Below are 17,198 nucleotides of genomic sequence, written 5' to 3'. Positions count from 1 at the left end.
AATTTTCAGGTTAGTTTAACCAAACGGTGAGAACTGCTGAATTCATGAACTATTTTTTCTCTTGACCATGAGTCAAGCAGCAAACTTAAAATTTTAACTTTTTCCTCTTTAGACATCACTGAACATTTTATTTTTAATTTCTCTATTAAGCTCCAATATTCAGCGTCAGATGATGCTGGTGGTAGGATTTCTTCTTCTTTAGAAATAATGTTGGTATCTGTATTACTAAGTCTTTTCTAATTTTGTCTGAAATTTGTTGTACCTTATTTTCAACAGCTGTTTTTCTTTTTCTGCTACTTAATTTTATTATTTTCAAAGCAGGAGATACGTCTAGCTTAGAACAAGCAAAATCCAATATGCCAACAGTTTCCTCATTAGGAATATAAATGTCATTAACAAGGTTACACGATTCTGGTTCTGGATTCACAACAAATATTTTTGAGTAACAATTTCGGCACAGGGAATTTCCAGGACTCTCATAACGTTTCATTTGGGAAGCTGTTTCACTCTCACATAACAAGGACAAATGTTTAAGTTTTATTTCCCTCAAACCTTAGAAATAAGCTTTTTGTGAACTTTAAGTGGATCACAGCACTTTCTTCCAAAAATGTAGTTGCACTTCAGAATATATTTCTTCTCATGATACTCACACACCGGTGTTACACAAGAACTTACTAGAAATTAAAACAAAGTCATAGAAATTTTTCAAGTTTTTTTATACTGAACTGTAAATTGTTTTGTTACACAATTCATTTGCTATCTGTCCAACAGAGCACTGTTCATCCATGTTATTGCATTCCAGTTAATCTCTCAAAATTAATTACAAATTACACACAAAACAAAGCACATAACACATTCCCACTCTCGATGAAGTATGTGCAACCACTCTAACAGAGGTTTCAGAACAGACTGACTACAACAATGCCACATCCAGCAATAATGTACTTTTACAATAACACACCCAGCAATAACATACTTCTTTACTGACAATAAACCTAGACGCAAATGGACATTTTTATTACCATATAACAAAAGCGAAAGCTCCAATTGTTTAACATTGCATTATTAAAAATAAATAAACTAAATGAATATTGGGTGATAGTGTTAACTAAATATATGTCACAATCAAATTTTATTACAATGAAACAATAAACCATTTAAATGGGCAATAGCCATAAGGTCAGTTGTAATGTGAATTATTTCATCATTAAAAAAAAAAATCATATCTTTGTTCACAGTCAGATACCAATGTTGAAATTTTTACAGTACATTGCTATCATACAGATGTACAAACTGTGCAAAAATCATATTTTTATATTCAGTCTCACCTGAGATAACTAACCCCAAACTTTACAAAAAATGAAAATTTTCAAAAATAAAAAATTAAGGAAATATTTGTAAGTGTTCTTGCTCTATGTGAGGTTAGTAGTGTATGATATCTAAGTATAGGAAAAAAATAGACTCTCACAAATCACTCCTTGTTTGTTATTTTTGGGCTTAAAAAGTGGACCTTTGGACATTTGGATACCTAACTTTGGAGGTGATTTTGACTGGTTATTCTTGAATTAAGTATTTTGTGTAGTAGATAATGTTGTAGAGGACACTTTTCTAAAAACAATCACGTCAACTGCAATGTTGTAACTTTCAAATTTTCGCTAATGTCTCCAGACTGAAAAACTGTCGCGCCTACAAATAAAAATGGCTGCCATCCAGTAAAGGTGCAAGATAAATTATTTTAAAAATCTTAAAAAACTTAAAATATTTAAAAATGGTCAACCAACCATCATTGGACCACTTCATATGGATTGACCCGAATATGAACTGCAACAATTTCCCAGATCTTGACTGTTTTCTTTGGAGGTGCAGTTCCCTTAATAACCATATGATCTAGTTCCAGTTGCTTTCTTGGAACAAAAATAACCTGTAAATAATTTCAGAGTAAAGGAGACCTATCATCAAACAGCATACGTATTGAGTCATAAACAGAAAACTTAGCATGCTTTTGGTTTGGTTAGGTTAGGTTAGTGGTGTTTAACGTCCCGTCGACAACGAGGTCATTAGAGATGGAGCGCAAGCTCGGGTTAGGGAAGGATGGGGAATGAAATCGGCCGTGCCCTTTCAAAGGAACCATCCCGGCATTTGCCTGAAACGATTTAGGGAAATCACGGAAAACCTAAATCAGGATGGCCGGATACGGGATTGAACTGTCGTCCTCCCGAATGCGAGTCCAGTGTGCTAACCACTGCGCCACCTCGCTCGGTAGCATGCTTTTGGAACCAGTCCTTTGATGAGCTGGAGTACACCCCCCACCCCTCTGCACTAACATTTTTCCAGCTGGACATTAAATACCGGGATTGCATCTTGGCAGGTGGGCTGGGCTAGGGTTTGTTCCGAGTGTGGTGGGGTGGGTAGATGGAGAAAGAGGTGAGAAACAGGAGGAGGGGTTGGTGACAGGTAGGTAATGACTTGGAGGGCATCACCAGTGCAGGATAGCGGTGTGGAAGGGATGGGTGGCAGGTGCACAGGCTAGGCACACAACATGCGGGCACCGAAGCACACGGTGAAGGCGATGAGGCACAAATTGGGAGAGTAAGAGGAAGAGAAAACTGTGGGGTAGAGGGTAAGGGGAGGCTGAGAGTTGGTAGAGATTGAAGCCAGGAGGATTATGGGAGCAAAGGATGTATTGAAAAGGTAATTCTCATCTGTATAGTTGAGAAAAGGTGGTGCTACAGGCAAGTATCCAAAGTAGCCATTGAACTCGACAATGTTGTGTTCAGCAGTGTGTTGTGTCTGTAAACCTCCAGTCCTTAATCTCTGCTACACCACTGCCCCCACGCTCTACCCAACAATTTACCCTCTCCCAATCCACATCCATGCCACCTTCATCGTGTGTCTTAACTCACTTGCCCACGTGTCGCATGCCTAGCCCACACATCTGCTACCCCTCCCCCACCTACTTTTATCCCACACATGTGCTGCCTTCTCTGAGCTGCTAATTACCTCTCCCTAACCGCTACTCCTTCTCCCTGACTCTCTCTCCTACCCAATCCTCACCTGCCTCAATCTCCACCCCAGCCCACCTGAATCTTGCCGGTACTGTGTGTGCAGCAAGCACAGTGCAAGCACAGTGTAAATGCGCAGGTGTGTGTGTGTGTGTGTGTGTGTGTGCGTGTGTGTGTGTGTGTGACACAACCCGCAAGTCCCAAGATTTTAGCAGTGTGCAGTAGCAACACCCACCAATGGCACATGCAGCCTCACAGTGCACCTGTATTTGAACCAGTGACTTCCATGGCAGTCAGTGTGTTAAGAATTCACAAACTAAAGTATGAAGAGAATACAATGAGACATTTATTCTCACAAAAGAGCAGTAATGTCATTTATGGGAGCAAAGCCAAAAACATTAACAGCTAAGTTAACAGTGGAACAATAGACCAAGTGAAAGGCTTCAGATGTATAGGATCCAAAATAATCAACATCCGAGACATTGAATAAAAATTGACAAAATCCAATTTCAGATGTGTAATATCTACCAAAATACTGAAAAATAAAGCATTGGAGGGGCATTAATGATACACTACAAAATGATGGCTTCCCCAATAAACACAAACAAAAAGAATGCTGGATCTTTACTACCGAGCAAGTGCAAGCAATTATATTTTGTAGAAGAATGAAAGCAAATACAGCCTTCATAAAGGCAAACAGGATTAGATATGATAAACAGGAGACCAAGTAAATATTCAAGGCCTTTGAAATGGAATGTCCATCTGGAGAGAACATATAGAGAAAAAATACCCATGAAAGGCTCTTTATCCAGTCAGAGTGCAATGCCAAAATAATGTCTCCAGTGAAAAATGATAGTTCTAATAATGTATAGTTATTTAAAATGGTTTGGTGTGTGCATACCTTTCTATCTTTCTTGCTTTTCCGAGGTTTCACAGCTTCAACCTCTGGCACATCAAACATTTCTGCATCTGTAAAATCTGATCCCTGGCGGTCCGACGCACCATGGTCTTGTGTATCCGATGTAGATGAATCTGAGTCACTAGCAGAACTATCTGCACCAGTGGAACCAATATCAGCATCAGATAGACCTCTGTGCCAGGGAGATGTTTTATGAGGAGGTAAGGCACGCCTCCTGCCCGGACCACCAACACCAGCAGGCCACCCTCCATCTGCACCTCCAGGTCCTGGTATGCCACCACCACAACCTGACTGTCCACCGTCTGGTTCTGTCTTTATGATTGGTGGACCACCATCAAAGCCAGGAGGCCCACGACCACCTCCTGAACCAGGGCCTCCTTGATTTCCCGCTGGTGTTCCACACTCATTGGGTCCTCCACATCCTCTCATTGCTTGCTGGTGCCAAGATCGGAGCAATGAACGCATTGTCACTGGGATGGAAAGGCTCCTACAGCATTTACAGAATACACTATCAAAGAACAACATATGCTACAATAATTGAGACAGATACAACTGTGTGCAAATCACAGACACAATCTTATAACAATCAACTTGCTATTATGAAGGAAAAATAAACACACTGTAAATGAAACAATTCCATCAATCCATTATTATTTTGAAATTAATATAGACAAAAATTATGCATCTTGTGAAAATTACATATTCTTCATTCAGTGAACATAGTCACATAGATTTGTAAAATGGTTGTAACTTTAATAATGGCAACTATTATTTACAACTGACAAAATAGATACATGTGTCAAAGTTTTACTGGGCTTCAAAGTAGTCACCAGCATTGTGTACAACCTTTCCAGCAATGTATAAGTTGTAGGTTACTCTTAGCAGAGCTAGTTTTGACAGTTAGAATGGAGCAGTCCACTGCACTGGATATCGATAAAGGTAGGTCTGCATGACAATTTTTTTCTATTCAACTGTGTGGGTGCACTTACATTTCCAATAGCGCAACTGTGTGAATGCATGCTTTCTTAATTTTTTCTTTAAATCGGAGAGTGTGCGTCATACTGCATTGCTTCCCAGATTCAGATGCATTGTTTAGCAGATGACAGGTAGCTGGGGCCCATGTGTTTCATTGAGTAGTGTCCTGAGGTTATTCTTTAAGGTGATTATATACAATAATGCCTGCTGACTCCAAAGAAAGCATGCTGAAGTTTATCGATTACTACAGACAAGGAGAATCATATGGAATGTCACTTTCAAAGATTACAGCAGAGTCCCGTTAATCCAAACATGAAAACTGTTAGTCTAAGTAGGGAAAACTGCACGGTAAACTGCTGTACATACACACAATTTTAATTTACACAGTACAGTAAACATGTATTAGAAAAATTGGCAAGAAAACATTAGGTTTAAGCAATGCATAACAATAAAAGAAAAGCTGTCAAACTTACTAAAATACAGCGGACATTTTATCCCTACTTTTTAGATGACAAAAAGTCATTATGTAATGAAGACAGTCTGTTATATGACGCATAGTTGTGCCATCGTCTCATAATCATCAAATCAGCAGGTGTAGCAGTGGGCTGTTGATCCAAATAACATAGCGTGAGGTCAAGGGCTTCTGCTGCGTCACTGTTTGGCACCAGTTCTCCTTTGTCGCTTTCAGGCCCATTGTCACTTACTTCACAGCAGTCCACTTCTTCCTGGTCTTGAGTCACAGCAGCAACTAAATCAGAGTCAGTAAGGTTCTCCAAACATGCCCCATCAGCTGCCAGGCCACTCATCTACGTCTCCTTCACTTTCTTCTTCACATCCTGGGATTGTCTGTATCATTTGTAGTAGATTTTGCTCTTCATTTTCAACTAGGTTGTCCTGAAATTCAAGAGATGTTCACCATTTTCTCCACGATTTTCTCAGAGTATTTTCTGAAATATTCTGCCATGCCATACCTAAGTGGCCCAATAAACAACATCCTCCACATTGGTCTTTTTTTATTTTGTCCACTACAGGAATGCTATCATCTTGGATAAACATTCATAAAAATTGTTTTCCGTAAATCAGTTTTAATGTTTGCAGTATGCCCTGGTCCACCAGCTGTAGAAGTGGTGTAACATTCGGCGACAAAAACTTCGCCACAATTTCTCCATCACATAATTCCTCAGTGCTGGGGTGAGATAGCATGTTATCAATCAAAAGGATTGCATGGGGAGAAAAATGATTTTCCTTAGAAGACCATCAAACAGAGGGAACAAATCGGCCGTGAAACCTCTTTGAACAGCTTACCGACCATCCATGCTTTTTTCTGGTTGTGATAGTATACGGGCATGGAGTTTATGTTGCAGTTTTTAAAAGCTCTGGGCCTAGCAAATTTGTCGATCAGCATTAAAGGCAGCATGTGATTACCAGCAGTGCTGCTGCATGCTAATAAATTCTCACTAACTTTGCACATTTTAAAACCAGAAGCATGGTCTTCTGCTTTTGATGCCAGGCTTTTTGTTGGCAATGCCCTAAAATTAAGGCCAGTCTTGTCAGCGTTATAAATTTGATGGGGAGAGTACTTTCCCTCTCTTATCATTTTTTCAAACTCACCCAAGTATTCCTTAGCTGCATCACGATCAGAAGAAATCTTCTCTCCAGTAATTGTTAGCTGATGGAATCCATGGCGTTTCTTGAATCTGTCCAACCAACCCGTACTTGCACTAAAAGACTCATCAACTTGTTCAGGTAAACAGTCTTCTCCTGAACCAGTGCTCCACTCAAAGGAGTTCCCCTTATCTTTCCTGTGTAAACCAGAGGAAAAGAGCTTCAACCACTTTATCGTACTGGGACTGTTCCAAAGTCAGCTGAATTTCGAGTGTTTTTCTCGAAGACGTTGCACAGGGCTTTTCAAACATCGCTTGGTTCTTCTTCCAATCACAAATGGATGCTTTACCAACACCCAGTTCCATTGCCAGTTGAGATACATTCTCACCATTGTCTATCCACTTCAAAGCATTCAATTTTTCTTTGAGAGTTAACGTTGTATGTTTCCATTTACTCATGACGAAAATACATACACCACTGCACCTGAACAAATACAACTGTTCCACATGCCAGTGATCAATAACTAACATAACCAAGCACTTTGCGAGCCAACTGCAGTGCACTGACCTCAGGCACTACAAAGGTCTCAACAATACACAAAACAAGGGCAGAGAGTGAGAGTGAGCCATTGTTCCTACACTTGTTTCCATTTGTTACCATGGTGCACCTACTTATCTGCTTGGTATACTTCAATCTAGAAACTCATCGCCATAATTCCGGCTAATCCGAACAAATCGGTAATCCAAACAAGGTCCAGTCCCAATTAGTTCAGATTAATGGGACTCTACTGTATTTGAATACAGTTTTGAGATATAATGCCCTGAGTGTCACGTATTAGGTAAAGTATCTCTAATCATAATTCTGTAAAGAATAATGTAATTCTCAAAGTAGGAAAACAGAGAAGCAGCAGCTTATAAATTTATGAAAAGTGCATATGAAAACTGTGGATGAATATTCGTTTTATGGCAACTTAATAGATTAAAAATTGAGGAGTGCAGCATCACAACAAAAGAAAAGGAAATCAATGAAACAAAATTAGAAAACACAACCTTCATTCTAGTAGATTCTGGGGTCTATGACACTCAAATTTGTTGAGTCTGAGAATGTTAATTTATATATAATATTTTTTGTTTGAAGTCGTGTAAACAATTTTTTATAAAAAAACTGCAACTTAATAAAAAACAAATAGCTCTAACTGATATACAAATCATCAGTTTCCATCTAAAGAAATGTTATTGCCTCCCTTATTGTTGTAGTTTTCCCCGCAGAAAAACTAAATTCTCACTGTGAACTCCTTCTGAAATTTGCAATCAAAATGTCACTGTCATGTTGTATTTCTCATACTTCTATTATTTATATACTATTTTACCCTCTGTCACCTTGGTATTTTCCTTTTCTGTCACCTTACATCACAATAAAGACAGCACAAACAGCCGAGCAAAGAAATGAAATACTGGAAAATTCAGGAAGAAATAATGGCAATATTATGAAAAGGATACATTGCTATTCCATATAGAGGAGACATGGGGGAGGGCTAGTGCCGGGTGGCTAGGCTATATGGAACAGACTTCTTGGTATGGAGAGGGTGGTACCTGTAGAAGTAGAGGTATTGCTGGTAGTTTGTTGGTTTGATATTGGCAGAGGTACCTATGTGACCATCTTTGAGGTGAAGTCAACTTTGAGGAAAGTCGCTTGTTAGGTTGAGGACTGCCAGGTGATGCTAGCCGCCCATGGTCATTGCATCTGTAGTGACGAGCCGTCCCTATCCAAATATACCAAGGGTATCACAGAGGCTTTCAGAGACATGAATTATCCTCTCAACCTTGCTCAGAAACCTGCCTTATGCATCCTCTCACCAACACTTACTCCAGTCCACTCACAGCCATCACCTATCCCCTCAAAGGCAGGGAGGACTACCTGTGAAACCAGTCATGTGATCTGCAAACTAAGATGCAACCATTGTGCTGCTTTATACGTGGACAGACAACCAGCAATCTGTCTGCATGAAAGGCCACCAACATAGTGTGGCTAAGAGACTGCTGGACCCCACAGTTACTGAACATGTTGCCCAACACAACATGTTTCACTTCAGCAACTGCTTCGCAACTTGCATCATCTGGATCTTTCCTACCAACACCAGCCTTTCTGAACTGCTCAGGTGGGAACTATCTCTGCAATATATTCTACGCTCCTGTGACTCTGTGGCCTCAACGTTCACTAGTCCCTATCCATCACCAACCCGTCCCCGTTCCCTACTACCACTACAACACTATGTAGCCTTCTATTCCACCAACCCACCCACTAGCCTCCCCCCCCCCCTCCTCCTCCACTTCTCTTCTGCCCCCTCCCCCCTTCAACTTCCCGACTGCACTTAGCAGTCCCCATGTTGTCTCTGCATGCTCCCACAAGCAGCACTGCACCTTCCCCCACCCCTCACCTGCCATCCTTCTCCCTACCCATCCCAGCTTACTCCCTATCCCCACCACCAGCAGATTGCTTCTCCCATCTCGAGCAGCTGCTGTACGCAGTCCAACCTCAGTGGCCAGAGAGAGAGTTGTAGTGTGTGTGTGTGTGTGTGTGTGTGTGTGTGTGTGTGTGTGTGTGTGTGTGTGTGTGTGTGTGTGTGTGCGTGTGTGTGTGTGTGTGTTTTCTGCTTTAGAAGAGGGCCATTTGGCTGAAAGCTCATTTAGAAATTTATTCTTTTCATAATATTAGCAAGCAAAGAAATGTGTGCACAGCACACTGCTTGAATACTAAAGCAATATGTAGACATGAAAGCACTCATGTCCAATTGCGTTTTTACTACCAATTTTTGTGCATGTGCTTTTGTTCCCCTACATCTGCATCTGCACACGGAGAACAAGGCATTGTGTTATCATACCTTAACAATTCTAAGGCAAATGCCACAAAGTACTTCCTTCATCTTAGGAATCAGGTCAAAGTCACAAGAGCTAAGTCTTGTAAATAGGGTGGGTGATACAGCATTTACCAGCACCACAGACTGAACAAATTGGTCACAGTTTGTACTGTGTGCGACGCAGTACTGCCACGGAAAAGAGCTGCCACTTCTTTCTTGAAGCTGGTTGCAGGTTGTGTTTCAAAGACAAACAGTAATATAGTGCACTGACATTTTGCTACTGGGGAACAGCGTGCGTCAAGGTATCATCATCACAGTCATACAGGAGAAACACCATAACTTTCGCAGTCCCAGTATTCTGACAAACATTAGGTTATCATCGTGACCTTAATGACCTTGTTGATTTGACTGGTGTTTCTGGCATGGCTCATACAACTGGAATTATAATAGCTATAAAAGCAGTGTTTAAAATTTGATATTTCATAAAATGGTCACAGACCTCTTATGTGAGTGTGTCACACCTCAAATTCAAACAACTGGGCCCACATCTCATTCAACATAATGATACAGTACAAGAACAAATCTCCTTTATATTTATAGTGTTTTCAGAGGGTACAAGCAGCATCATACAGAAGATATTTCTCACAATCATTTGAAACTTCTCTTGTGCTTAGGCATTCCTTCAGAATATGAAGCACAGTTGTATGCACTGATCTTTTCTCTCAGGCCAGCTCATGAACTGTTTGGTGTCAATTACAGTTTAGTAGCATGGTAAAAGCAAGCAGACACTTTCTTGTCACTGAAACAGGGATGACTTAGCCTATGAATAACGGCTACATTTTTGTATTATTCGTTTAAAGCTTTTAACCACCTTCCTACAGTTCTGTAAGGCAATACAGATTCCCAACAAACATCTTTAAGACTTTAATGACACTGTTGTGCTGTACTTCCTCTGACACATTCAACTTTTATCCAACTCCAGTTTTATTATTTTCAAAACATCAGGGTAGCACAACATGAGACAGTCTGCTAATGAGACATTGTGCTTCTCACAACTGTGTGTGCAAGTGATGTGGGAAGGAAGAGTTTGTTTGTGCTGAGATAAGGTAGTTGCACGTAAATAAGATGTGGCACAAGCAACTTTATTTTACCGCATTGTGTTGCATATCTATTGCAATGTTACCATACCTCATGTATTGAAATACAAAAAATGTGACAGAAGCAAAACAAAAGCAAGCTACACAGTAAAACCTCCACCTAGGTGTGGGAGAGTTCCAAGTAGTTTACCATGCATAACAAACAGTAAGAACTGAAAATTTGAAGAAATAGGTTGAGAGGACACATCATGAGGAATTGTCGACTTCATACGGAGGGAAGCATTGTGTGTTAAAATAGTGGAAGGAGAGCAAGGCTTGACTACAGTAAATAAGTACAGTACAATAAATATATGTACAGTATGTATGCACAAGATATACTATCACTGAGAGTTACAGCAAACTAGTCTTCAGTCTGAAAACAACAACAACCACATGCGTGGAGAGGAATAATGCTATAGTGCATAGTAGTATGCATATCGTAATCGTGATCACTTATATCCATTCTCTAAAGGCACATGCAGCAATGAGAGCTCAAAATGCAAGACAATGCTTGCTCACACACGTCTCAGCCGCTGATGGCATAACCTGAACTAGTGTGTGTTTTTTTGCAGTGTTGGTGCTGAAACAAGTGTTAATGAATGGTATGTCTCCCACTGGAGGTATTAGTGGTAGTATCAGCCAGAAACAGGAAAATTCTGTTAAATAGAAACTTTATTTTTGTTCAGCAACACTAGCATAATCTACTAAGATTGAGTATTATCACAACTTTCACAAAATATGAATTTCAAAGTATGGGATACTGGCCTTCCTAATTTCGTTTGTGCAACCATGATAGTCACAGTTGCTGCATTAATACTTTATTCATACAGGTAGTAGCTATGTACCTTTTTAAATTTTAGTAGTTGCGTAAGTAGTACACAAATTAATAAAGCATTGTCCCTTAACTACACAGAAGTTGTATGCAACGTAAACCGAGATACCACATTCATTTTATCACAAGAGGCTAACATATGAGGGTTATTCGGAAAGTAAGGTCCAATTTCTAATAAAACATAAACCATCACAGATTTTTTCAAAAAACTGTTTTTAAATAATTTCTAACATTTTTCTCTATTTTTATACATAGTTTCCATATCTGTTTAAATATTTTTCATAATACCATTCTACAAGCTTTTGTGTCCCTGAGTCATAGATATTTGCCACCTGTGAGGATAATCAGTCATTATCAGCTTCTTTCACCTCGTCTACTGTTGTGAAGTGTTTACTGATGAGAAACTCTTTTAGGTAGTGGAACAAATGAAAATTGCTACACTCCAAGTCCGTACTGTACAGTAGGTGGACAGTCTGTTCCCATTCAAAGGATCAGATCAGATTTTGGATGTCAATGGCAGAATGAGGTCTGACAGTGTCTTGTAGCAACAGAACTCCAAATGTCAGAAGGCCACATCGCTTATCCTGTATTGTATGTTGATGTTTCGTCAGGGCAGTGTTGTAAGCAGCTATGTTTGTCGTTGTTCCTTGCTGCATGAACTCTACTACCAAGACTCCATGTCTATCCCAAAACATGAGTGCCATAACCTTGCATGTCAAGATTGTCTGCTTCAACTTGACACTGACTGGTGATGTCATGTGATGCCATTCCATTGACTGAAACTTAAGATACTGGAGTCATGTGAGAAACTCAAGTCTGATACCCTGTAATAATGATCTCTAAAAATTTATCACCTTCCTTATGACACAGGTCCAAAAACTCGAGTGCACAACACATGCTTTTCATTTTGTGTTTCTCGGTAAGCAGCCTGGGAATCCGAGGTGTGCACAATTTGCAAAGCTGCAACTTTTCGGGGACAATTCTGTGCAAAGTTGTTCTACATTCGGAATTTCCAATACCAAAGTGAAATTGTGAATTACCGGTTTTCATGAATCTTCTCATCCACTCTATGATCAAATCTTCTGAAATCACTGATGACCTGCCTGATTTCGGTTAATCATGGACATTTTCCCATCTGTCCTTGAAACCCTCCATCCACTTATGAACTTTGCTGTCACACATCACAATGGAGCCACACACTTTACACATCTGTCAACGAATTTCCACTGCCGCAACGTTCCTTATTGTCCGAAGTTGAATCACTGACCATAACTCACAATCAACAGGCTGATCAGTTGTTACAAACAACTGCCACTGTGAACAGCACAGAGTGACTATACAAATCCAAATGGCATTATTTGACGAGCAATGCATGCCAGGAGTCAGTGCACATCCGTGTTTCAATGTTCGCAAGACATCCGATTAGCTGCAGCAATTCGGACTTACTTTCCAACCAACCCTCAACATCTGCACACAAAAGAAACATTTATTAATAGATGACACCACAATAAAGTGCTCAAAAATCCATCAGAGTCCAGAACTGGGAAGCAAAAGAATGTTATTTCCTCTGTCAAAAGGCAATTTTTCGAAAAACTGTTTCCATTCAGAATTCAAAAGTTTTTGACAGCATTAATACCAAATGTAGTTAACATTATCCTAGTTACGTATTATCTATTTATTTTACACAAAAAGATCAAGGGGAAATCTATGTTGTTGAAGAAATGACAAAGAGAACCACAATATATGTAAATGCCAAACCAAAGATTAGAACAACAGTAAGAAAACTAGGAAATTCACACACCAATATAATTTCTGGACCCTCGGTCCTGTCCCACAAAAGAATAATATCCCAGTCGTTCAGTGACCTTCGATTTATCCTTTTACAAAAATCATTGTAAATCTATGGGTTACTAAAGCAAGAGGAAAGAGGTAAGGACATAAACATATTCCAGGTGGCAATAACTGTCCACTTTTTTTGTAAAAGTCAGTAATAGTTAAAGGTATATTGAATTAACAAACAGCACATTGGTTCTCAGGCTTTTTTTGTTCATGACACACTATACAATGTAGTAAGTTCCCACAGCACACTAACATAAGAGCCAACACCAGTCAGAGGGAGGTAACATACGACTCGGCAACAATACAAGAGCCTCCATCTAGCGCACTGCCAGATTATCTTCACCAATCAGTTTGTAGTCTCAAAGTCCTACTGAAGTCTGTGTTGTAACATATTTTGAAGTTGATTTTTAGTTACACACATGTATGCAGTGCCCAGTTAATATGTTAATTTTTCAGTATGGATAAATTTTCGATTTAAAGGAAAAAAGGTGAAGATGGCTCAGAGAGACAAACAAATAAACAGTAATACAAGTGAGAACATACTGATTCCAAAAGTAAGTCTTGTTAAAGCAGTGCAGCCTACTGAAATATTTCATAAGTATCAAGAGAATTATTTAAACTTTGGATTTACATTCAGTGGACCTGAAATCTGTTCATAACCAGAATATATCCTGTGTGGAGAAAAAGTAAGCAATGAATCCATGGTCCCTAGTAGATTGAAAAGACATTTAGTAGCAAACATGGTCACTCATCTGGGAAAGACAAGAACTATTTTAGTCTATTGATTTCATCAGCAGAAAAGCATGCCAAATCTACAGTAATGAGATCAATTATTTCTGAAAAAGCACAAGTGGCCAGTTATAATGCAGCTGAAGTAGTAGTGAAAAAAAATGCATCTCCATAATATTGCACAGGACATAATTTTTCCTGCAAGTAAGGAAATGGTGAAATCAATGTTAGGTGACGGTGCCAAGAAGGAAATATCTTTGGTTTCATTGTGTCCATGAAGAACTAAGAGACACTTGTGTATTTTCACTACAGCTCGATGAGTCAACTGATATATGCAAGAAATTTCAATTTACTGACTTACATAAGATCTGTTCAAGAGGATTCGATTTCTAAACAATTTCTTTCAAGTACTGAGCTGCTGCGGTTCAGGTGCATATAATTCAGTATTCAGCACTTTGGAACAAAATGAGCTGGCCTGGAAAAGCTGTCTTTTTCTTTACACTGATGGCGCACCAGCAATGAGTGGAAGATTCAAAGGATTTGTTGCAAGACTGAAACCAGATTTCCTGACTGTAGGTTCAACACATTGCTTCATAACATCTTGAGTCTCTGGTGGTGAAGACCATGTCAACAGAATTTAAAAGCGTTTTACATGCAGTCATTAACATGGTAAATTCTGTTAAGTCTAGGGCTGTTACGACAAGATTCCTCAAAACAATTGTGCCATGACGCTTTGGTTCTGGTTCCTGAGAAGGTTTTTTGAAATGAGCTACTAAATATGCTTAGCGTCAAACAGCCAGACTTTGCAGCTCAGTTAAATGATGAGGAGTGGTGTGCAAAGTTAGCGTGTTAAATTACTTTAACAAAAGTATGCAGAAAAAAGTATGCTGACGTCAAGTGAGAAACTCACCAGGTTCTTAAAAAAACTTAGAATAGGGAAATCACATGTCGAAAAGAAAAATCTGAAGTGGTTCCTCTTACTTCTGAGATAAATCCACACAGTTACATAACCTCGAACTCATTTCAAATTACCTCATAGTTCTTGAGAATAACATGACACAGTATTTTCATTCCATCAACTGTCAGCAAATATGACTGAATGTGCAATTCTCATATATGTCTCCAGAATCCACCAGTAACTTTTCTCTGGAGGAAGAACAGCAGCTTGTAGAACTTCAGACAGGCTGAACACTTCAGCTGATATGAGTTACCACTTATCAAGTTTAGGATGTTAACAAAGAAAGAGAACCCAGTAATACTGTTACATTTTTCCACTACCTACATGTACCAAATTGGATTTTTGGCACTAATTGACATATGAAACAAGAACCATGAGAGACTTCTCTCAGTTAAATAGGGAATGCGTGACAACGCAAACTTGTAAGGCATGTTGTTGTTGTGGTCTTCAGTCCAGAGATTGGTTTGATGCAGTTCTTCATGCTACTCTATCCTGTGCAAGCTTCTTCATCTCCCAGTACATACTGCAACCTACATCCTTCTGTTTGGTGTATTCATTTCTTGATCTCCCTCTACGATTTTTACCCTCCAATGCTAAATCGGTGATCCTTTGATGCCTCAGAACATGTCCTACCAACTGATCCCTTCTTCTAGTCAAGTTGTGCCACAAATTTCTCTTCTCACCAATTCTATTCAGTTCCTCACCATTAGTTGTGTGATCTACCCATCTAATATTCAACATTCTTCTGTAGCACCACATTTCGAAAGCTTCTATTCTCTTCTTGTCTAAACTATTTATTATCCATGTTTCACTTCCATACATGGCTACACCCCATACAAATACTTTCAGAAACGACTTCCTGACACTTAAATCTATACTTGATGTTAACAAATTTCTCTTTTTCTGAAACGCTTTCCTTGCTATTGCCAGTCTACATTTTATATCCTCTCTACTTCGACCATCATCAGTTATTTTGCTCCCCAAATGGCAAAACTCATTTACTACTTTAAGTGTCTCATTTCCTAATCTAATACCCTCAGCATCAACCGATTTAATTCGACTACATTCCATTACCCTTGTTTTGCTTTTGTTGATGTTCATCTTATATCCTCCTTTCAAGACACTGTCCATTCCGTTCAGCTGCTCTTACAGGTCCTTTGCTGTCTCCGACAGTATTGCAATGTCATCGGTAAACCACAAAGTTTTTATTTCTTCCCCATGGATTTTAATTCCCATTCCGAATTTTTGTTTTGTTTTCTTTATTGCTTGCTAAATATACACATTGAATAATATCGGGGATAGGCTACAACCCTGTCTCACTCCCTTCCCAACCATTCCTTCCCTTCCATACCCCTCGACTCTTATAACTGCCATCTGGTTTCTTTAAAAACTGTAAATAGCCTTTCACTCCCTGTAATTGACCCCTGCCACCTTCAGAATTTAAAAGAGAGTATTCCAGTCAACATTGTGAAAAGCTTTCTCTAAGTCTACAAATGCTAGAAACATAGGTTTGCCTTTCCTTAATCTATTTTCTAAGATAAGTCAAAGTGTCAGTATTGCCTCATGTGTTCTGACATTTCTGCGGAATCCAAACTGATCTTCCCCGAGGTCGGCTTCTACCAGTTTTTCCATTTGTCTGTAAAGAATTCATGTTAGTATTTTGCAGCCATGACTTATTAAACTGATAGTTCGGTAATTTTCACATACGTCAACACCTGCTTTCTTTGGGATTGGAACTATTATGTTCTTCTTGAAGTCTGAGGGTATTTCAACTGTCTCATACATCTTGCTCACCAGATGTTAAGAGTTTTGTCAGGGCTGGCTCTCCCAAGGCTATCAGTAGTTCTAATGGAATGTTGTCTGCTCCTGGGGCCTTGTTTCGACTTAGGTCTTTCAGAGCTCTGTCAAACTCTTCACGCAGTACCATATCTCCCATTTCATCTTCATCTACGTTCTCTTCCATTTCCCTAATATTGTTCTCAAGTACATCGCCCTTGTATAGCCCCTTTCTGCTTTCCCTTCTCTGTTTAGAACTGGGTTTCCACCTGAGCTCTTGATATTCATGCAAATGGTTCTCTTTTTGCCAGAGGTCTCTTTAATTCTCCTGTAGGCAGTATCTATTTTACCCCTAGTGACATATGCCTCTACATCCTTACATTTGTCCTCTTAGTCATCCCTGCTTAGCCATATTGCACTTCCTGTCGATCTCATTTTTGAGACTTTGCCTGCTTCATTTACTGCCCTTTTATATTTTCTCCTTTCATCAATTAAATTCAATATTTCTTCTGTTAACCAAGGATTTCTACTAGCCCTCGTCTGTTTACCTTCTTGATCCTCTGCTGCCTT

General features: G+C 39.4%; 1 protein-coding gene across 1 annotated transcript in view; it reads right to left on the bottom strand.

Annotated features, from left to right (window-relative positions):
* LOC124787820 (mediator of RNA polymerase II transcription subunit 1-like) overlaps window positions 1-17,198 on the bottom strand; it is a 237,130-nt gene that overhangs the window by 80,118 nt on the left and 139,814 nt on the right. The window contains exon 10 of the mRNA XM_047254752.1: window positions 3,904-4,408. Within this exon, the coding sequence (XP_047110708.1) occupies window positions 3,904-4,408 (505 nt within the window). The remainder of the gene's footprint in view (window positions 1-3,903; window positions 4,409-17,198) is intronic.

Source organism: Schistocerca piceifrons, chromosome 3 (assembly GCF_021461385.2).
Source record: "Schistocerca piceifrons isolate TAMUIC-IGC-003096 chromosome 3, iqSchPice1.1, whole genome shotgun sequence".
Classification (NCBI taxonomy): Eukaryota; Metazoa; Arthropoda; class Insecta; order Orthoptera; family Acrididae; genus Schistocerca; species Schistocerca piceifrons.
This window is presented reverse-complemented; position numbering and strand designations above follow the sequence as displayed.